Source organism: Sprattus sprattus (assembly GCF_963457725.1).
Source record: "Sprattus sprattus genome assembly, chromosome: 1".
NCBI lineage: Eukaryota > Metazoa > Chordata > Actinopteri > Clupeiformes > Clupeidae > Sprattus > Sprattus sprattus.
In genome coordinates this window covers 37,676,020-37,698,906 of record NC_137920.1, presented here as the reverse complement: position 1 = coordinate 37,698,906, position 22,887 = coordinate 37,676,020, and the positions used below count along the sequence as shown (strand labels likewise).

The window sequence follows — 22,887 nt, the reverse complement described above, 5'->3', positions numbered from 1 at the left end:
TGGATATTTGGTAGCAAAAAATAATCCAACACGTACGTTTGTTTTGGACTGGGAAGAATTCAGAAGGTCGATAGCCTATCCTATTTGCGCAAAATGACCTACCGAAACTTATTTGCAATTTTAACGAGCAAAGTTAATCAGTTTCACAATAACAATTTCTGTTTGCTGCTAGCTTGTCAACTTACACATATTGTATACACGTGTGTTTAGGTCTTCTATTGGAAGACACACTACAGTAGCACAAATCCATCACACCAGTTTGGCAATCAGACTACTCCCACACCACAGGGGAAGTTGCAGAACATCCTAAATATCATAAACCAGGAGCAAAAAGCATGTATAAGTAAATGTATATATGCATCCAACGACAATGGTATTCGCCTTAACATGCATAAAACACACCATTCCTACCTGTAATTATAAGTGTGCACACATGCATGTGTGGCCTTTTTAAATAACAACACGCCATAACATCCTAATCACTAATCACAAATAACATCCTAATATCTGAGACTAAATACTCCTAAAGCAGTGAAATTCTTTGCTAAAGGCTTATCTATCTGAACAAGAAAAAAGAGAGAGACAGAACACAACACTTCCGGTTCTAATACTTTACTTTGGCAAGGCACTAATGCTCGCGATACATAGGAGCAAAAACGACACACACACATTAACACAAAAACAGATATACATGTGACATTCGCAGATATACCCCGGTGACGTCAGCATTAGCTAAGGTCACACAACCCCCTTCACGCTCCTAAACCTCTGACCTCATTCTCTTTCTTTAGCATGGGTCCACAGGGTGCCTGAAGTAATGATCAGCGACGTGGGTAGCGTGTCAGCCATCAACTCATTGACGGGGGCTGGCATTTTAAACTTCACCACCATCCACCCACCCACCCATTCTGTCGTCACCACATTATTAAAAGAAAAAGAATGGTCAGATATGCTCGTGTAGCTTACCACCACATAGCCTTTTAAAGAAAAAACAATAATAATAAAAACAGCTGTGATACGTGCTAAATGACAACAGTCAACCGAGTGGTGACAGTTTTGCACCCAGCATGTTTCCTGCTGCAGCAGGGAAGATTTTTTTAGTTTTTTTTAAATGCCCCTTAGCCGTCCATTTTTTTGGCTCACAACTCAGTGAAGGCAACGGTTAAAAATGCAGAGGAGTTCATGTTTTCAGTTGAAGGATCAAGTGCAACAGTTCCTTTTCTTCAAGGTCTGGGTGTTTGTACAGTCCCCTTTCTTATACCTCTTTCTACAGCTACTGAACATCCATGCCCTGTATGTATTCTAGATGTTGTGCATTGAGTTTCCCCCCCACTTTTGAACACACTACATTCACCTTCAGTGATGGAATGTGCCAATCACACTACATCCCATTACTCAAGACATTTTCAATAATAGACATATGTTGAGGAAAAAAAGTAAAAATAACAGGGTGCAATGGACAAAGATCCTACACACAGAGCGAGCACAATCCTGAGGTCTGCCTACCTTGTGTGCATGCCTCAAAAGAGATCATAAACTTAAAAAAAAAGCCTAAATGCACTGCAGCCAGTCTTGGCAGATTCAAGATCTGGGAATTTGCTGACATCTGTGAGTAGTAACCTGGAGTTACGCATTAACATTGTCACTTTGCTGAGTTCATCATGGAGTCTGCAGGAGTTCTTCCGCAGAAGCCCCTGGCTTCAGGCAACCCCATGTGACCGACCATGCCACCCCCTCCAACCCAAAGTCCATTCCCTCCAATCCCGTGGTCTTCTCCCCCCAGGCTCCTCACTGAGGTCCCAGGCCGCCTTGTGTGCTCTGACCGTCGTTGTGATCCGAGCCCCAGAGCTGGTAGAACTCGGTGAAGTCCACGTAGGGGGGCACCCGGCCCGTCTCGTCCGGCTGGGCTGCCTGACTCCCCCGCTGGCGGAAGAGGCTGCCGTCACCCGAGCTGGAGCTGGAACTCTGGGTCTGGGTGTTGGTGGATTGCAGGGTGGCCGTGGGGCTCTGGCTGTGGGGAGGGGTAGCAGGGGAAGCGGGGAGGAGAGAGACAGGGTCAGGGTCAAGGCTTGGGTCAGGAGAGCCAAACTCAGGAATAGCATCAGGAGGGTGGGGGGGTTCATTCGGAACAGGGAGGAGAGGAACAAGATCAGGGTTACAGTAATGCTCAGGACCAAGGAAATCAAAGTTAGGAGAAGGATCATAGTTACAGCCAGGGTTCAGACCCAGATCAACATTAGGAAAATGATTGGTGCCAAGAATAAAGTCAAAGTTAGCAAGAGAGTCAGAGTTTGCCGCAACGTTAGGGCCATAATTAGAAATTAGGTCAAGACTGAGAACAAGCTCAGTATAAGCAATAGGTGCAATGTTGCAGACTGTGTTAGGACCAAGATCATGGTCGGCGTTAGGGATAAGGTCAAGACCAATAGGATCAAGTTCAGCAATTGGGTCTAGGTCTGGACCAAGAAGGAAGTCAAGATCGGGTAGAGGGTTGGGACCGCAGCCAGTTTGAAGGTTGGGGTTAGGGTTATGTTTAGGAGGATGAACATGGGCAGGGATCTCACTTATAGGCTGCAAGACATCCACTGACACTGAGGGCCGAATGGTTGAGACCAGCACCATGCTGTGGTCGTGGCAGAGGAAATGCATAAGGAAGGGGAGGGAGTCGGACAGAGAATGGAGAATGTGTGAGCGAGAGTGGGAAAGACAGAAATGGTAGAAGGTGAAATGAACGGAACGACGGCGTGTATAAGCCATGCACACGCTGATAGGAAGTGTGTGTGAGTACAGGAAATCAGTACAATAGACAGACACTAATGTTCCCTTTCATATCAGAGATCAATTTCAACATGCTTGTTTTTTTTACTTCAAGGCAATTTTTCAGTTGAACTGGACAATTTTCACAGCTTGTGGAGCATTCCCAACCTCACGATCAACAACCAATCAATCAATCAACTCAAACTGGTAAATCAAACCCGGTGGTATGAAATCCATTTGTTGACATTTTCTTGAATATAGAAGTCATCCTGATTTCAGATGTTAGCAGCTATGAGCAAAACAAATGACTCAAAGTTTTTCCTAACGTTTGAGTTGACTATTCTAGTCTCGACTAGTCTTTACTAGTGCTATAAGGCAATCACTCTAAATTCCTATGGTTTCAACCAGGATGCTAGGTAGGGACACAGAAAATGTTGAAACATACTTCAGTTAGTTACACACATTTACATACAGATGACAATTAAGGTTGATAAGACTAGTGCTGACAGGCCTTGCTTTGCCTACATGTGTATATGTGACAAGACTAGTACACACAGGGACGAGAGAAACTTGATGGCCTTACATACCTTTTACTTATTTATGTATTACCACTGACGCACTGTAGCTAATCATAATGTGAGTCAACACTTTACATGTCAGTCACTTAGAACTTGTGTATGAGGCAAAGAGGTTTGTGTCTGAATTTTAATCTCACAATGGCTTTTCATTTGCGGATGAAGCGGACATTGCCCACCTTAAAAGGCAAACAGCCATTAATCATTTGAAAAGACACATCCCTTGTTGACTAGACTGGGTGGCGACCAAGTCAGTTCCTCTCTTGTTACAACTAGAATGTATCTTATTGGGCTATTTTAAGGTGCAAGGCCCTAACACAAGCTCTCTCTTTGGTGTTATTGTTTCCCGGTTTCTTTATTTTAGAACTTAAAGCTACAACAATGGTGTAGACACAATAATGGAGACAGAGAGTTATGAGGGACTTGATCAAATATCTCCACACGCCAACTCAAATTTGAGAGGGAAATACCATACCCAGGTGTGGGGGTGCCTCCATCCAGGGTGGAGGCGGTGTTGGTCCCGTTGGTAAGTGTGCCGCCCTGGGATGGCATGACCAGGGAGAGGGTCACGCTCGTCTTGCTGGTGTTCTGGCTGCTGGAGTACGGCACAGATACAGGGTAGATGCGCCCACCTGGTGTTGACAGATGGAGATGGAGAAAGGATTTAGAAAAGTTCCATCCAATCCAATTTTAAAATCTTTATGTCCCATTTTGGATTGTTGCCATTGGTGTAAGCCTGTGCTAATGTTCAAAGTTTCCGATTGCACCAGTTTAGGTTTTTTGGAAGAGATGGTTGTTCCAACAGCATTTTTTTGTCGAATTCTTATTTTAATTGGATATATAAGGGCAGACCCGAATGACGACAGCGAATGGTGCCTCACCTTGCGTGGGCGTGAGCGTGCCATCAGGGAGCGGGTAATTGATGAGGCGGACGAGAAGGGTCATATCCTCGTGCCGTGAGCAGTGCGATGCCCGCTGCCGCCCACTGACGAAGGCGTCGTGGTGCAGCCGCTTGACCCGCTCCACCACAGACTGGGCCGCCGCCTCCAGGGTGCTCTGCTGGGCCAGCTCCGCCGCCACCATGGCAACCATCTCCTGCAAAGAGGGACAGGTTAGGGAAGGGAAGGGCTTAGTCTGCGCTAGATGCTAGATCACTACACATGACTGGATATATGCTGGGAGAGGCCTAAACATGCGTGGACATATGCTGGGACTGGTCTAAACATGAGTGGACATATGCTTGGAAAGGCCTACAGAGTATTTGATCATTTCGCTTGTGTTTTCTGAAGCCTGTGGCTCAGCTAGAAGTTGATTTCTCTCAAAACACATGTTCAATTAAGCCTACGCATATGCTGAACTGCACGCCACGCTAATGGACAATGGATTCACATTTACTAGACACGTCAACAACCATAAAGCATAAGTGGACACATAGTAAGATGACTACGTTGCATGTTGTTACAGAATGAGTGGCCACTTCTCAAATAAAGCTGAGTTCAGCTGTATTTGTTGCACATATTGTTATCGCACACTAGATTTAAGGAGCATGTTAACCTGCTCTAAAGGTCTCTTATCTGCAATGTATGACCCTGAAGTGCACATGATTCCAAATATAAACTTGGTCTTAAGGTCTCTGATCTGCATTGTATCAACCTGAAGTGCACGTGATTCCAACTGTAAACTTGGTCTAAAGGTCTCCAATTGGCATTGTAGGACCTGACGTGCATGTGATTCCAACTGTAAACTTGGTCTAAAGGTCTCTAATTGGCATTGTAGGACCTGACGTGCATGTGATTCCTACTCTGGTCTAAAATGACATGATTCCTACTTCCCCCTAACATCGTTTCCTACTTCTTCTTTATGGTTACTTCAAGCATTTAGGTGGGAAAATCTATCTGTGGTTCAGCTGTGCTTTTTGTTTGTTTCCTTGTGACTGGTAACCAATGCCAATTTTTGTGTGTGTGTGTGTGTGTGTGTGTGCGCGCACATGCACCATTAAGTAAGTGAGAGAGCGACATCTGTGTGTTTGAAACTTACAATAGGTTGTGCGGCTACATGCCATTATGAATAATAATACACTGGTGTTAACTCAATTATCATATAAACTGTGACAATAACATCTTCAAAACGTACCTCTCATACACCAGTCATCAGCCTAATTGGAAATTGAATATAAAGAAGATCTCTGACTCATTTTCTCTTCACCATCAGGATCCCAAGACCTCCCAAAGCAATTTTCCAATGAAACTCATGATGACTGAGGCTGTCTGTATTCTTATGACCCATTTAATGAACTGATGGTTTGAAGTACATTTTGCACAGTTTCCCTTTGATGTGCACAGCCTCCAGTGGCCCGTGGCCACGGTCACAGCTGGAGTCACTAAAGCTGAAGGTCACTGCTCGGGCTAAACTGGGCTGGGCTTTCAACTGCCATTGGACAGGGGGAGATGATTGACAAGTGGTGAGGCTGTACCTGATTGGCCTGCTCAGGTCCGTGAGCGGATTCCAGAGCTTTGATAAGCCCCTCGGACATGAGCAACAGAAAGCCCGTTACTCCTTCCAACGATTGGCCTCCGTGGATTTCTGCCTCGGCGATGATTGGCTTATTCTTGGCAGCGCTAAACAGGGAAAGGGGAGAAAGTTGGAACTCATGATGACTGAGGATGAAGAGGCAGAAAACTTGGTTAGAGGGAGAAGGATATCGGTGGCAAAGAACAGAACAAGAGACAGCGAGGGAGAAAAAAACAAAAAACGAGTGATGACATGAAAATATCACCACAAATTTCTCATGGTTTGGTCCGATGATGTTGCTTGTGACTCTGCATGACTGAAATGCCAGAGTCGCTTCCACAAAGAGGAGCAATTCAATTAAGTGAGCTTAAATTTTTTCTACTTCTTCGTTTATTGTGTGTGTGTGTGGATAATTTGAATCACATTCAAAGCTTAATACCTATTTACTGCCCAGCAGGGACAGGAAATTGGAGTTCTTATGTGTGCAGGTTAATGTAATTTAAAAGGACTCAAAGTGGTAATGCCAGACTTGGACCGCTGTCAAGTGGTCAGCCTGGGGAGCAGACCACAGGAAACCAAACCGAAAGCTCACGGCTCTGGGGGAAGAGAGCGGGGGCCCTCCTGCCAAATGTGGGAATCACACCTCCCGGAAATACTGATCCAAGATCCCAGGAGCCCAAATTCCAGTTCTAATCGTCAAGTATTTTGTTCGAAACAGTTGAGTTTTTTTTGTATGTGCAGAGAGGAGCCATGATGGGCCAGCCATAGAAACAAAACACACAATGATGATGATGATGATGACGAACGACTGACTGACTGATGCACTCTTATGAGGTTTAAAGTGACAAATGACAAAATTGAGGCAAATGACCCCTGAAAAATCTGCTCAATAAGCAGGGCCTTCACCTACACCGAGATTGGACTGTGTCTTTGTAATGAATTTCAATGCGGCATCTTTGCTATACTAATTCAACGAGCATTCGTGATTTTTGAACATTTATTTCAGAATGGCAAAAGAGATTCTTGTTATCCTGCTGCTTTGAGAACAAAAAAAAGTGGCTATTAGACCAGATTAGATCTTGACACGGCTGTCCAAACCTGACTGTTCATGTTCGGTTCAAGCGTCCTTCATCAAATACCTTTTGGGTTCGGGTCAGGTTTACAGGTCATCGTGACCTAGTTTTACCACAGGCTCAGTGGCCCCCAAACCTTTATGTTGTTTTGTACTTATTTCATTTAAGCTTTAAGCCAGTCCCTCACTACCTTTATTACTTTGGACATTATTTAATCTGACATGCCAGGGTTACATAAATGCTTGGCACTGGGAAACACAACATTTTGGTTACCTAAATCAGGGGGAAGGGGTCTCATTTCAATCCCTGGTTCAGTAGTTAAGCCACTTCCAAGGCTGTCCCTCTGTCAAAAACATGCCAGTGCACTGACTAATTCTGTTCCCTCCAAAATCCCAAAATGCACCTCTACGCTCACTGGCCAGACCAAAGTGTAATATAAAAAAAAAAGTGTCCAGAAACCACAAACATTGACTAAACAGGGGGTGTGAGCTATCTAAGATATCAGTGGTTTTCAAGCTAACTGTAAAAGGATGTTTACATCATATGCTGCCTTGGTGACGTGTCTAGTGCCACCTACACACTAACATCCCATTGTTTACATACTGTAATCATAGCAATGTTTGGGTCATATATAAACAGGTCCACATCTTCTCCAAGTTGAGCTTATATCTTGTACATTCACAGCTGCAATGCACTTCTGACTGGATGGATTTACAATTCAGAGGTCTAAACAGGTGCAGCATCATGGCATGTCAGATTAAATAATGTCCAAAGTAATTAATATAGGTAGAAGGGACTGGCTTAAAGCTTAAAATAACAAAAGGACAAAATAACATAAATGTTTGGGGGCCACTGAGGTTGTGGTAAAACTAGGCCACGATGACATGTGAGCCTGACCTGAACCACACAGGTATTTGATGAATGACGCTTCAACCGAACATGAACAGTCAGGTTTGAACGGCCGTGTCAAGATATAATCTTGTCCACTAGCCACTTCTTCTTTTTTCTCTCTCAAAGCAGCAGGATAACAAGACCTTTTTCCCATTTAGACAAGAGGACATCATGGCATAATATGAGGACATCATGGCACACTATGAGGACACCATGGCACAATATGAGGACATCATGGCACACTATGAGGAGGACACCATGGCATAATATGAGGACACCATGGCACAATATGAGGAGGACACCATGGCATAATATGAGGACATCATGGCACACTATGAGGACACCATGGCACAATATGAGGACACCATGGCACAATATGAGGAGGACACCATGGCATAATATGAGGACACCATGGCACAATATGAGGAGGACACCATGGCATAATATGAGGACATCATGGCACACTATGAGGAGGACACCATGGCATAATAAGAGGACATCATGGCCAGAGGCGGAGATCCCATTTCTTTGTTGGGGGGGACAATACATGGTAACATTTCAGAGTAGTTCCTGGGGGGTGGGACATGAAAAAGTTGCTGTCTGGCCCTATTGCCCTGTCTCTCTGTATGCTTTCTTTGAACTGCGTTTGCTACCTTGCAGGACTAGACAGCTAGCTAACACAGCTAAGCTTCAAAGATGATGAATTTCAAGTCTTTTTTTCTCTTCAGATCTGCACCGCTGAATCCGGGGTATGTTCCACGTGCTTCGTTACTGCACTTCACTGGAATAAGTATTGCGCACTTTACCGGAAAAAAGATTGCGCACTTTACTGGAATAAAGACAGATTGCTGCATCAACCACAAAAGAAACTCCCTTTTTCTTACAAACACACAGATTGCTACATGATTCACAAAAGAAACCTCCTTTTTTCCAAAAAAGCGCTGGCGGGCCAGAATTGGTCCGGGGGCTGGCTGCTGACGACTCATGGTGTAGGCTACTGGGCTGATTGACTGAAACAGGGAGCTGACAGTAGCCCCGCCCGTTGGAAACAGCATGTGAACCAAAACACTTTGAGGAAAAGGGGATCATGATTTTTCAAAACTTAAAAAACACATTGTTGTATGCTTATAATTAGCACCGCTTGTGTTGTCGGGCTTTTATTTCATATTACTAAATTATTCAAAATAATTTATTTGTGTTTACAATGATTGTTGAAGGGGGGACAACTTTATAGTAGGGGGGGGACACGTCCCCCCTGTCCCCCCCGGGATCTCCGCCTATGATCATGGCACACTATGAGGACACCATGGCACACTATGAGAAGCCTTATTAAGTAGTTACATTCCAGTGTGCCCAGATGGAGGCGGCAAACCTTCATCTCCGAGTTACATCGACACATTCATTAAAAACTCAATTCAGGTCATCAAATGAGGGCTGAGGCATTGCTCTGGTCATTGAAACCACCCATGGCAGCTGTTTAAACACATGGAGCAACAAGTGTCATAGTTTAAACAAGTGGAGCAGGCGCTCACCTCAGCACATCGATGTCCGTGTAGTTGAACTTGACCTTGTAGTCCCCAATCCTGCGGGTGCTACTCTGTCCGGCGATGAGGCTAGTCTGGCGCAGCCGATTGGTGTCCAGACCTGCAGACGCACACACAAGAGGGGGAGGGGGGGTCACCTTCAGCGAGGCTTTAACGGCCCCATAAAATGACAACCATTAAAAACTCAATCATTAAACTACATGACACAAAGGGCTGCAATCACCCCCCTCTGGTCATCAGTGAGCTTAACGTGCAATGAAACCAGCGCATTAACTCAGTGAGAGAAATATATAGAAAATTATGACATGAGGTGCTTCAAGGACAAGCACAGTAGATATAGGCTGCATGGGCAACCATCCACCCATCCTCCCATTCCCAGAATGCCATCAATCAATTCTGTTATTAAAAACAGCACAGATGAGAGCAATTCAGCTACACACTCTTGAAGATGAAAACGATCCTTACTGCCTTGATACCACATACCTATATACACCTTAATACACTATTAGAAGATGGGAAACCTCTGTCTGCTTTTAAGAAAAATGGATGGCCATTTTCTTCTGACTTCATTCTGCTTCACAGATGTAACAGTAAGTAAAAGGCAACCATCGCCTCTACCCCCTCTGCCCCTGTAAACCCCCCTTACCGAGCTGTACCAGTCTGGTGAGCTTCTCACCTATACCCCCTCTACCCCTGTGAACCCCCCCACCCCTTACCGAGCTGTACCAGTCTGGTGAGCTCGTCACCTATACCACCTCTACCCCTGTGAACCCCCCTTAACGAGCTGTACCAGTCTGGTGAGCTCGTCACCTATACCCCCTCTGCCCCTGTGAACCCCCCTTACCGAGCTGTACCAGTCTGGTGAGCTCGTCGTCGTTGTCCGTGGTGTGGGCTCGGCCGATCTGGATCACCTGGTTCTGGCCATCACTTGTGGACTTGCACAGCAAGGCCCGATTGGTCCCTGTCAGCACAAGAGCACAGGAGGAAGAAACACTATTTAGCACGGCAATCTGTTTGCACTACAGCAGTGACTGCATTCTCACAGACATCATCAAGACAACCAGCCTTCTTGCCTAGCAGCACTATATACAGAAGACGTTAGGCCTAGATAGGCTTGGACACTAGGAAGTTAAAGTAAGCCTAAAAAGTTTATGGATTTTTAAAGGGCAATTTTGGTAAGCTCATCGGTAAGCCCTTATTTTTGCTAAACTGGCAATAAACATGTTAGAAATCTATATACAAATACCGAGCATACAGAGTCTATAAAAAATAATTAGAGACTAAATGACCATGTAATATTTATTAAATATATAAAAATAGACTATTGGATTCCACACAACCCAGTCCATCAAAGGGACCAACAATAATAATAAAATGGACCACAACCCCTGCTTGAGAGATATGGTAAGTAAAGCACAGAAAACTCCCTAGCTCTAAATCTTTGGATGTGAGCTGTCCTATCCCCATATCCACTCACTGCACAAGAACCTCTGGAGAACATGTGTCTGCCTAAGGCAGCGCTCAACAGGCAGAAGTGCTGGTTAACAACCAGATGAAGTAAAGGCAGAAATTCCTTAAAGCAGGCAAAAAGAAGGACAAGCGATATTAAAACATGAACGTGGGCCTGTCGTGTCATGGGTTCCCATGCAGGCAGGTTCATCTACCTGTCTGAAACACTTAGTGTAACAGCACAGCCTTCCGTGTGGAGGCCCACAAGCTTCCTGACACTTGCCTTAACAGTTAACATCTTGCAGCTGGCCGGGGTGCTTTTTCTCTGTAATATAAATGACTCTCCTTCTCTGCCCTTCTCTGGCCTACAAAGGAAACCCTGTGCCCCCCCCCCCCCCCCCCCCTCTTCTCTTCAATGTGTCTAGTCCTGACAGAGACCCTTCGCATGAACCCCCCCCCCCCCCCCCCCCCCTCTTCTCTTCACTTTGTCCAGTCCTGACAGACCCCCTTCGCATGACCCCCCCCCCCTTCTCTTCACTGTGTCCAGTCCTGACAGACACCCTTCGCATGAACCCCCCCCCCCCCCCCCCTCCCCTTCTCTTCACTGTATTCAGTCCTGACAGACACCCTTCGCATGAACCCCCCCCCTTCTCTTCACTGTGTCCAGTCCTGACAGACACCCTTCGCATGAACCCACCCTCCTCCTCCTTGTCTGTTCTGTTACCCAATTATCCAATAAGGGGTCGTTATGGGAATGGATTTGCCCTACATCGACCCAGACAAGTTTGGGGGCAAATGGGAAACCCATCTCTCTTAATGCCCCTCCACACACAGATACACAATTTATGTGTTTGAATGTCTAAAACAATGGATGGCAATCTATATTACAAGTGACACAATGGGTAGGGTAGGTCAGCTCCCTTGCATGCAATAGAAATACTTTATATTCTAGATATTCTCTAGAAATACTACGATACCCTATTATTTGATATTCTCTAGAAATACTTCAATACCCTATTATTGGATATTCTCTAGAAATACTTCAAAACCCTATTATTGGATATTCTCTAGAAATACATTACTACCCTATTATTGGATATTCTCCAATTACATAATGATTTTACTAAAATGAAACGTACGCTAACTATATAACCCTGCACAAAAAGTGTAAGGTTTTATCAATGACTGCAAAAAAGCATGGCATCACGCACTTACGTAAAGAAGCAATGAAGCCAATACTGGTCAGTCTGTGCATTGAAGGCTTTTAGCAGACAGATTACGCATAGTAAACAGAAAACTGGTCAGCTCCACCCATATTTGGTTAAACTGTTGCCATTATTTTAGTTCCTTCTGGTGGCTTCATTTTTCACTGTCAATTTAGTTTTTTGAGTCTGGTCTACAGTAACACACAGCATTCCATTACTGTGGTTTACCTTGTTATATTACAGGTTATCTGAATAAATGTACATGTATGTTAACAATGTGCTTCCATTAAACTGTTTAAAAACAAGCATTCAAATTGGTAACTAGTGCACCCGTTGTCTACAAAACTGCAGTCTGGCACAGCATGTAGAAATGGCTGCCTGGGGAGGGTTAAGGGTCTAATTATGTCTGCAGCCCGTCAACTGAAGCAGAACAGCAGTTTTTTTTTTTACCAAGAATAACAACTCCATCACAAAATTTGCATAGCAAACATTTTCAGCATTGCTTCCGAGGTGATTGGCATTTTACCAATACGGTTTAAGCTGGAACAATGCTGACTGTTACAAGGCTAAGAAGTGAAAGACTGAAAAAAAGTTAAACGCTCTAATGTGCAACAGAATACCAGAATGGCACTAAACACAGTTGTGTGTGTGTGTGTGTGTGTGTGTGTGTGTGTGTGTGTGTGTGTGTGTGTGTGTGTGTGTGTGTGTATGTGTGTGTGTGTGTGTGGTCCATGTCACTGACCAACATTGGCGATGTAGAGTTTGTTGTTGAGGATGAGGGCCACCACTGCAGTGGCGCCTCCATTCACCTCCTGCTCCAGGACTGCCAGCCGATCAGCCAGCTTCTGACTCTGAGGGGACAGCTGGTGGAAGATCGCACCCTAGAGGGGAGAGAGAGGGAGGGAACGGCAGAGACAGAGAAGGAAACAGAGGTTAAAAAAGAAAATTCAGAATATTGGAACCACAAGGAAGGAAAAGATATGAGAGCATAAAAAAAATCGTAATTGTGTGCATGAATACTTCTCTCTCTTTTGCAATTACTGTTAGAGAGCGGATATACGCACAGTAATTTGAGTCTTCTATATTCGTTATTACTTTTAATAAGCCAAAGCCAAAATCACTGGAGCACAACATTCATGAATATGTGTAATTTGTCCCTGGTGTAAGTGTGTCTGCCTACTGCTGCATGCTCATCCTTACCTCGGGGAGCTGGGACTGCAGGTTGGCCTTCTCGGCCAGTGCGTCCCCAATGGTTTCAAAGTAACTCTTCTCTACGGCATCAAAGGCCTGCGACACAAGTAACATCAAATCAGCCTCTCTGCCAGAGACACGGACATGCTCTGTTAATTCCCTGAGCCATTAAAGACCGCACACTGTACAAGTGAGGAGTCAAACTTCCATGCTCATCAATAGATGAGTGGGCAACATATTGTTTATGAACACAGGGGCACTAATATGCTGTATGAAATGCTACCCGAAACGATCAACACCACTAAACGCATGAGAATATTCCACATGGACCTAATGCCTATGAGAGTGTGTGTGCTGGGGTTCACGTGTTGTAGGAGGTCTAGGTTGAGCCTCAGAGTGTGTGTGCTGGGGTTCACGTGTTGTAGGAGGTCTAGGTTGAGCCCCAGAGTGTGTGTGCTGGGGTTCACTTGTTGTAGGAGGTCTAGGTTGAGCCCCAGAGTGTGTGTGCTGGGGTTCACGTGTTGTAGGAGGTCTAGGTTGAGCCCTAGAGTGTGTGTGCTGGGGTTCACGTGTTGTAGGAGGCCTAGGTTGAGCCTCAGAGTGTCACGCTCTCTTGTTCACGGATCAGTTAGACATTTCTTCAAACCCTGAGGACTGTTTTACTGAAAGAGTCGTATTTCCATGTGTTACACTAACACGTTCTATTGGCGGTTACAGTCAGGTAACCAATCGGTTTCCTTTTCAGTGACATTAGGTGCGGGCTGTCTACACTAGCCCAGTGGGTTTTTTTTTTTTGGAAACTCTTAAAAAAAAAACTGAAAATCTTTTTTTTTTTTAGAAAAGAAAGCCCACAGCTTAGTAACTGTAAATGTTTTACACCGATCCCTCTGCTTCATTTCAGGACAGATATTCTATTTGCCATCCATTGCTACCAGTACAGCAGCACAGTTTAACATGATTAAAAGGGTCTACTTTCAGTGTCAAAGTAAAAGTCTATATATACAATGGGCCTCATTCTCGAAAGCAGTTGAGAAGACTTTGAGAAGGACTTTCTTCTGATCTCCACTTCGGTGGATTTAGGAAAGGCCATTCTCCCAGTTCTCATCTGGGATTTCTTCTGAACTTCAGAAGACTTTCAGAACGTGAAATAGCAGTCGTAACTTGGCCGTTGTGGCCATCTTGTAGTTATTTGAGGAATCGCATTTTTAAAAACTGGGTTAATGGCTGAATTTGTGAGAAACCATTGGTGATTGCGTTCACGTCAACTCTACAGACATCATCGGATTAAAATAATTATAATAATAATAATAATAATAATAATAAATACGAAAATATTTGTATAATTAACAATTACGTTTCACATTTATAGTCATGATTCTACGAGGCATCGTGATGTCATTAAATAAATAAAAGGACTACACCAGAATGCTAATCCAGACTATTCTCATTTGTAGATCCACGTTGGTGGAATGAACTGCCTCGTTTTTCTATTTCTTATGTAAAGTAGTATTTATTGTTACACTAGGTCTCTATTGCTCGTAGCTTGACTGTTCTCTCCCTTGTACGTCGCTTTGGACAAAGGCGTCTGCTAAATGACTGAATGTGAATATAAATGTACACGAACACTGCACATGTAAGTGAATAAATAAATACACACTAAACCCAATTGCGTTTAAATAGCCATAGTGGAATAGAATGGACACATCCTGCAGTACCTCCATGTCTGCACCGGTTAAGTTAAATCTGCGCTCTTTGCTTGCTTTACGCTTAGACATGACTCGCAAGGTGCTTTCGTGGATTCGGGAGATTCCGACAGCAAACGTTTCTACGGTTGCGTGCCCTAATATGGAGCTGGCGGGGCATGTATGTATGCAAATCCACTTTCACGAGAACGTGCATCAAGTTAAGAAACTAATCCGGAGGAACACAGCTGAGAAGACTTCGGCTGTTTATGAACGCATTTTCAAGCATGCGGGAATGCAGCGGAAGCGTTTCCCTTACGTTGTTTTTACGAAGTCGCGTAAGTAACATTTCAGAAGAAGTTCAGAAAACGAACGAGAATGAGGCCCAATGTTCTTTACCACCTCTCATATCCAATCAAAATCACTGATCTGTTTGAAAAGAGCGTGAATAAGTGTTGGGATTCTGCATCAAACTAAAAAAACCTAAAGATTTTAAAAATTGTCAGCCAACAGCCGATCAACAAACACAATTAATTACCTCTCATCCCTATGTGCTGTCAACTACACTATGTTTCCAGTTTGCTTACTCAATCACAGATAATGGCTTTCAACCTAAATTATAAATATACATTCACTATATTTTATAAATATTCATCTTAAAACAAACTAGTCAGACCCTGGACAAACTTGAAAAGGTCTCTCATTGGCACACCATATTGCTTGGGAAGTGGAAGTATTAAGAAAACTATGAATAGAAGACTGACCTAGAGTATAACAGTATGGCAAGGAACTGAATAGCTTAGACAACACCTGTGCAAACCCCAGCAAAACAACAATTAGGATAATGACACTATTGCCCAATATTTCCCGAGTTTGCCTCCTAGGAGCCAACCCTGTAATAGTTCACCTAGTGGACAGAAGTGGCACACCTGGGAGAGTATCCGTCGGACGTCTGCGTCAGAGTGTGTGGAGTTGAGCTGGCCCAGTAAGAGCTCCGCAGTCAGGCACTGAGACATGAAGTTGGCCACCCTGCTGCCATCGTAGCCATTAAACACCCCATAGAGGGAGCAGTCTTCACTTCTGATCAGACAGAGAGGGGGGGGGGGATAAAACATGCATAAGATTATCTGCCTTTTGAATACAAAACGGATAAATGATGGGCAGTAAAAAGGCTAAATGGAGCAAGAAAACCCTAACACCACATGTCTAGGTCTGACATTAGTCACCTGTCGTATTTTAAAGATTGTCTGAAAAAATGTTTCGCAGATATAGGTTAATCCTAACTCGTCATACAAAATTTACAAGAATGCAAACCAAGTACTTATATGTGAACTCACCAATTGAGTGGACTGTACCTACATTTAGTTGACAAAGGTTGAGCTCATCAAATCTGTGAGCTCAGTAGCCTTTAAACTATCGAATTACCTGTTACTTAACACATCACAGCCGCCTAATTCCAATTAATAGACCCACACTGGTACAACCGGCTATTATTGATTTTACAAAATTATATGATTTGCTGTTCTATTGAAAATAAACAAATGTGCCAAGAGAATATCAGGACATAGCTGAGCCCCCTGTAAGAAGCTAAAGCTTCAAAATCCTGATAACAAGGGCTAACAACTACCAAATGTATTCTGATACTTTTAGATCTAAAATGTTCTGTTCATTGATGTGTGTTGACTGTTGCATAATGGTTTGCCCTAAAATACCTTATGAAACACCTTCAGAATGTATTCTTCTGAATACGTTTGATTTTTATAATTCTGAATGAGCAGCAATTACTGAATTAGCAACACAGCCTTATTTTGTCATTTCAATCTACAACCCGAATTCCGGAAAAGTTGGGACGTTTTTTAAATTTGAATAAAATGAAAACTAAAAGACTTTCAAATCACATGAGCCAATATGTTATTCACAATAGAACATAGATAACATAACAAATGTTTAAACTGACACATTTTACACTTTTATCCACTAAGTGAGGTCATTTCAAATTTTATTCCTGCTACAGGTCTCAAAAAAGTTGGGACGGGGGCAACAAATGGCTGAAAAAGCAAAAAAAAATAAGAAGATTCAGCTGGGAGAACATTTGGCAACTAATTAAGTTCATTGATATCAGGGGCCGTATTCACAAAGAATCTTAGGGCTAAAAGTAGGTCATAAGTGGCGAATTTAGGAGAAACTCCTAAAAATAATGGGCGTGTCAGTCTTAAATGTAGGACTCCTAATTTTTTTTTACTAAGAGCAATTCACAAAATATTTTATCCCTAAAAGTAGCACCTAAGTCTAGGACAGCTTAAAACTCCTCATGAGGACTCCTAAGTCACTAAGACCTATTCACAAAAAATCGTAAGATGGCTGCAGCCGACATGGAATTGATAAAAGACATTGCTTAAACCGTGAAGGTATTGATATTGTCGTAGAATTAGCGCGGGATGCAATGACGCCTTTAAACAACGATGTGTCCCGAAGTGAAATGTTTGGAAACATAAAGATAGCCTATTTGGCTTCGCTTAAAACATCATTCAGCCGTTTAATTCATCAAACTATCAACGCACTGTAGACCCCACATCATCCAACAGTTGGATGTACCGATGACTTGTGCATTTCAACGGAGAGCGGTCTGCAGCAGGTTTTTGAGAACTTACCAGCTGGATGCCGCTGGGGTAACAGTGGCTATTGGTCCTGGGACCAGTAGGCTTTCGCTTAGGCTATACGTTTCACGTTCGTTTCGCTTTGATCAATTAAGATTGGAGGGCTTAAAGGGCCGCATGTGCTGATATTTGAAGTGGTCAAGGGCTGGAAATATAATAGCCTTACAGTTTGCTGGGTGCTTTAATTATTACTGCCTTGATTACATGCAATTGCCATATTTTATATTGATCGCTTTATATTTCTCTTAACGTGCAAAGTGTCATTCCCGTTGGATGCACAAACTTGTCATCATGCGTGTGCATTCTGCTAACTGCACTGTCCATAATTATTTAATATGACTTAATTTGAAGCCTAGGTTATTCTCTTATTTTCAGTCGATATAGTGGGATTGTTAGAGAGACGTCACGAATGAGTTTTTAATGAGAGAGCCTGTCAACAACCAATCACCATCCTCACCCCTTCTAAACTCGTGCATGAGAAGCGACGTCATCCATAGCAACGGAGTTTTTATCTTAAGCTTGGGAGTTGGTATTATCCTTAGTATGAGTAGGTCTCAGAGCCGTTGTGAATCACTTTTAAGAAATTACTCCTACATAAAAGGTTTTAGCGCGAGTTAGGAGCACTCCTAGTGGTAAGATAAAAGGCTTTGTGAATACGGCCCCAGGTTTGTAATATGATACGCTTTAAAAGGGATGTCTTAGAGAGGCAGGGTCTCTCAGAAGTAAAGATGGGCAAAGGCTCTCCAATCGATGTAAGAGTGCGTAAAAAGATTGTGGAATACTTTAAAAACAATGTTTGTCAACGTCAAATTGCAAAGGCTTTGCAAATCTCATCATCTACAGTGCATAACATCATCAAAAGATTCAGAGAAACTGGAGAAATCACTGTGCGTAAGGGACAAGGCCGAAGACCTTTATTGGATGCCCGTGGTCTTCGGGCCCTCAGACGACACTGCATCACTCATGGGCATGATTGTGTCACTGACATTACTAAATGGACCCAGTAATACTTCCAGAAACCACTGTCGGTAAACACAATCAGCCGTGCCATCTGCAAACGCCAACTAACGCTCTATCATGCAAAAAGTAAGCCATTTGTGAACATGGTCCAGAAGGGCCTTCTTGTTCTGTGGGCCAAGGCCCATTTAAAATGGACTATTTCAAAGTGGAACAGTGTTCTATGGTCCAACGAGTCCACATTTGACATTCCTGTTGGAAATTATGGACGCCGTGTCCTCCTGGCAAAAGAGGAGGGAGACCTTCCATCGTGTTGTCAGCGTTCAGTTCAAAAGCCAGCACCTCTGATGGTATAGGGGTGCATAAGTGCATACGGTATGGGCAGCTTGCATGTTTTGAAAGGCACTATAAATGCTGAAAGGTATATAAAGGTTTAAGGGCAACATATGCTCCCCTCCAGACGACGTCTATTTCAGGGAAGGCCTTGTGAAGTTCAGCAGGACAATGCAAAACCACATATGCTATTACAACAGCATGGCTTCATCGTGGAAGAGTTTGGGTGCTGAATTGGCCTGCATGCAGTTCCAGATCTTTCACCTAGATAACATGTGGCGCATCATTAAACGAAAAAAATACGTCAAAGATGACCACGAACACTTCAGCAGCTGGAAACCTATATAAGGCAAGAATGGGACCAAATTCCAACACCAAAGCTCCAGACACTCATAACCTCGATGCCTGGACGTCTTCAAACTGTTTTAAAAAGAAGAGGAGATGTTACACCATGGTAAACATGCCCCTGTCCCAACTATTTTGAGACCTGTAGCAGGAACCAAATTTGAAATTAGCTCATTTTGTGCATAAAATTGTAAAATTTCTCTGTTTAAACATGTGTTTTGCTTGAACAAAATATTGGCTCATGTGATTTGAAAGTCATATAGTTTTCATTTTATTCAAATTTAAAAAACGTCCCAACTTTTCCGGAATTCGGGTTGTACTAAAATAAAGCAAAACGCATGTGGCTGCAACTATCAAGCAGTAAGTCTTGCACCTGGCATTCAAACCCACAGTCAGTGCAGCAGCTGGGACTTTCAGGAACCAGGTATTCATAGGAGGAAAGTAACTCATGAGGAGATGACAGTCTCATGAGAGTCGATAAGGAAACCCTGAACACCCACGGGTGCTGGGAACAGACACAAATGAGCGGCACTTCACTGAAACTCAAACAAACACCTGCATGTAACAGCAACGGCTTTTCCATAGAAGAGAGCACTTATAACATTGTTGACATGCCACAGGTTTCACATCTCAAGCTTTGTAAGGTCTGCTGACATATGAAAATGAAAATATGCAAATTTGGCTCTCATACACTATTCAACGACCAACTGTCAGTAGACAATATCGCCACTAACCAAAGGAGGTATTACGGAAAGCAGTAGTTTGAGAAGATGTTAGAACACGACTACGATCTAGAGATGTGCCTGTGATTACAATACCCGATTTCTGAGATCCCCTCTCATCAAATAAAACGATTACCTGAACCGGAAATGACCATCCTCATATGGGTGGCTCTGGGCGCCCTTGCCATCCTGTCCGTACACACAGTTTGGTGAATTGCCCACGCCACACAGCTGGCAGAGGGGCAGGTCGTCAGTCCAACTCTGATGCTAAAAGGAAAAAAGACTGCATCACCGTAGATCTACCACAGGAGTGGCTAACTGATGTGTATGCATTAGTAAAGTAACATATTGTAAAGGGATTTTTTTCTTTGGAGGTAGCTAGCAACACTGTATCGTACAATTGCAGCTCACTGTTAAATGTTTGCTGACCTGCAACAACAATAATGAAATGCGATGACTGTCAAGCTAGCGTTTCACTTGGTGCATAGCCTATGCCATGCTCATGTAATGTAAAACATATGCACCCATCTGTACAACACTCGAGAAACTCGAGACCGTGAAGAATGCATTGTTTGTCTTGGGCTTACGGTAATACTTAAGGCACAAGTTAATGTTAAAGGTGTGAGCTTAACAGCTAGCAAAGTAGCCAATTTAACCCATAATTGAACAGCTAATGTTAGCTACAATAACAGCACAAGTTGCTTGGTAGCTTACTAGACTTCAGACCATCTTGTGTCGGAGCACTACAGTAAATATTGAATCTCCTACATATTGATTTGTTCAAATACACATTTTGCACAGTAGAAAAGATACGACTGAAATAATGACTGTTAAGACTGACAAACTAAAGTAAGCTAAACGGGCAACAATCCTAGCTATGTTGGAACTCATTTTAGAGGCACTGTTGTGATGCAAAGCACGTATTAGCAAATCTGGTTCGTTCATATATCGAAAATCATGCATGGTTCTATATGATAATCAAACTGTCATCTATTCAGCTGGTTAACTATGCCATGTTCACGCAAAAATCACAGAGAAATATTGCTCAAACTATTTCTTACGCTCTGCATCAGATTCCTCCGCTGCGCCGCCATCTTGAGCGGAACAGGATAACTTTGGTCTCTTCATGACGTCAAAACGCACGCACGGACCTATTGAAACCGACAGTTCTTGGGTGCACTCACAACATCTTCATGCAGTGTGGTATTGCTAGGTTGTCTGCTGGTCAACGACAGCAATTGCACTGTATCTGTTTGCAAAGCTATGATTTGGGCTCTTCACAACCCTAAGCTCAAACTGCTTCTCTTTTACGACTATAGGCTACCCTCTTGTGGATACTGCATAGCAGTACTTTTATATTCACCTGTTGCTCATAGTAGCGTTGTTGGTTTACACTTTCAGCAGGGCAAGGCTATCATCTAACTTACTTGTTATGTTAAGCTGTGAATTAAATTGTAATCTTAAATTCTATCAACTCTGTAAAATGACCCAGGTTGTTCCAGTGCAGCAATAGTCATATTTATAAAGATGGTTGTGAGTTATAGGTTGGTCTTAATTATCAATACATAATAAAGAGTTTTTTAATTAATGTGGTCATAATTTCATTCTTCATCCATTCAAGGTGAGTTTTTAAGGCAATGTTTGACTGCTCTAACTTGGACTTGAATCAAAAGAGGAAATGAAAATTCAGACTGCTGTGCAGTTTTATAATTTTATGTTTTTAATTATAAAATTAGATGTGAATGGAAATTGTAAACTTTAATTTTAAATATACACAGGCAAGTCATCTGCAGTTCTTCCCCTCCTTATTCCCCATGTGCTCCCTGTGCTGCTCAAGACGTCTGCGCATCATCCTCGTTCAGCCACCACTTGGTGTTGCTCAGCTTGATCTGAAATCTGACTTTTTTCTTCTCTCCTCCTTTCCGCTGTGTTCTTTCAGCTCCCACGGTCTCACTGATGTAGGAGTCATCTGATCCCACTGGTAGAGGACTCCAGATCCTATTGGCCTCGTCAACTTTTCTTTGTCTCTCCTCTTGCTTCTTCTCCTTCTCTTTACGTCTCACGTCCATTTCATCCAAAAACGTTGTCATGTCATCATCCCTCTCTCGGACTCTCTGTGCACTCCTCAGCATCTCCTCCTCTTTCAGTCTCTCCTCCTCCATGTTTCTCTCCTCCTCTTTCAGTCTCTCTTCCTCCCTGTTTCTCTCCTCCTCTTTCAGTCTCTCTTCCTCCCTGTTTCTCTCCTCCTCTTTCAGTCTCTCTTCCTCCCTGTTTCTCTCCTCCTCTTTCAGTTTTTCTGCCTGGTCTTGTCTCCTAAAATCCATTTCTCTCACCTCTACATGCATTTTTCCTGCTTCCATCTCTTCTTGTTTGTCTTTTTGTGGTTGGAGTTCTTGAGTGTCTGTTACATCAATGGCTTTCTCAAACCACAAGACACTGTTCTGGTCACCTACTTCAATGGATGCTCTTCGCCTTCCCTCCTTTCTCTGTCTCTGCAGATTGGTAAACACTGTGTCATCAGTTTCCAGTGGGGACATTTTCCATTGACTGTTTGACTTGCACTCCTCCGTCGTCCTTGCCTCACCCCATCCCTCCAGCCATTTTGGCTTAGGCTGTCCCATTTTGACCTCAGGCACCTGTGGATTTGTATCATCATGTTTACTCGGCACATTAACCAACTTAGCGTTGTCTCGCTTTTTCCCCTCTTTGTCAGTTGTCTTGGTCAGCCTCACTCTGGCCTTACTGCTGTCATTCTCCTCCTCCATGTCTTTCAGATGCATTTCCACCTCTAAGAATAGGTCATCATTTTTCTCATTCTTTAATCTAACATTTTCCATTTTACCCCCAGTCACTAGTTTTCCCAGTTCTCTTGATTGTCTTGATTGATCCTCATTCTTTATTTCCTTTGGCACCCCCTCAGTACTCTCTCTTCCTTGTTTTTTAGCCTCCCTGGTCGGCATTACCTTAACCTCTCTCTCACTTCCCACATCCATAT

The 22,887-nt window shown here is 43.3% G+C and overlaps 1 protein-coding gene across 3 annotated transcripts; it reads right to left on the bottom strand.

Moving 5' to 3' along the window:
- Positions 1-596: 596 nt before the first annotated feature.
- tab1 (TGF-beta activated kinase 1/MAP3K7 binding protein 1) lies at positions 597-20,998 on the bottom strand. 3 transcript variants are annotated; one of them, XM_080839919.1, is made up of 11 exons: positions 20,954-20,998; positions 20,029-20,159; positions 15,808-15,958; positions 13,206-13,292; positions 12,748-12,886; positions 10,196-10,312; positions 9,340-9,499; positions 5,806-5,950; positions 4,214-4,427; positions 3,808-3,964; positions 597-2,011 (listed from the first exon to the last, which is right to left on the bottom strand). In XM_080839919.1, exons 1-11 carry the CDS (start codon positions 20,984-20,986, stop codon positions 1,789-1,791), a joined length of 1,557 nt encoding a protein of 518 aa, XP_080696045.1. In that variant the 5' UTR covers positions 20,987-20,998; the 3' UTR covers positions 597-1,788. The 3 variants fall into 3 exon arrangements, with proteins under 3 accessions (XP_080696045.1, XP_080696046.1, XP_080696047.1); XM_080839920.1 differs by having other exon boundaries at positions 9,340-9,451; XM_080839921.1 differs by lacking the exons at positions 20,029-20,159; positions 20,954-20,998 and adding an exon at positions 19,561-19,693.
- Positions 20,999-22,887: the final 1,889 nt, after the last annotated feature.

Bases quoted from the DNA above. Each gene is read 5' to 3' on its own strand.
- tab1 (XM_080839919.1), bottom strand. From the start codon at position 20,986: ATGGCGGCGCAGCGGAGGAATCTGATGCAGAGC. The intron at 10,313-12,747 runs GTCAGTGACATG...TTGTGCTGACAG, and splicing joins ACTCTACATCGCCAATGTTG to GGACCAATCGGGCCTTGCTG. The intron at 2,012-3,807 runs GTATGGTATTTC...CCCTCCCCACAG, and splicing joins GGAGGCACCCCCACACCTGG to CCAGAGCCCCACGGCCACCC.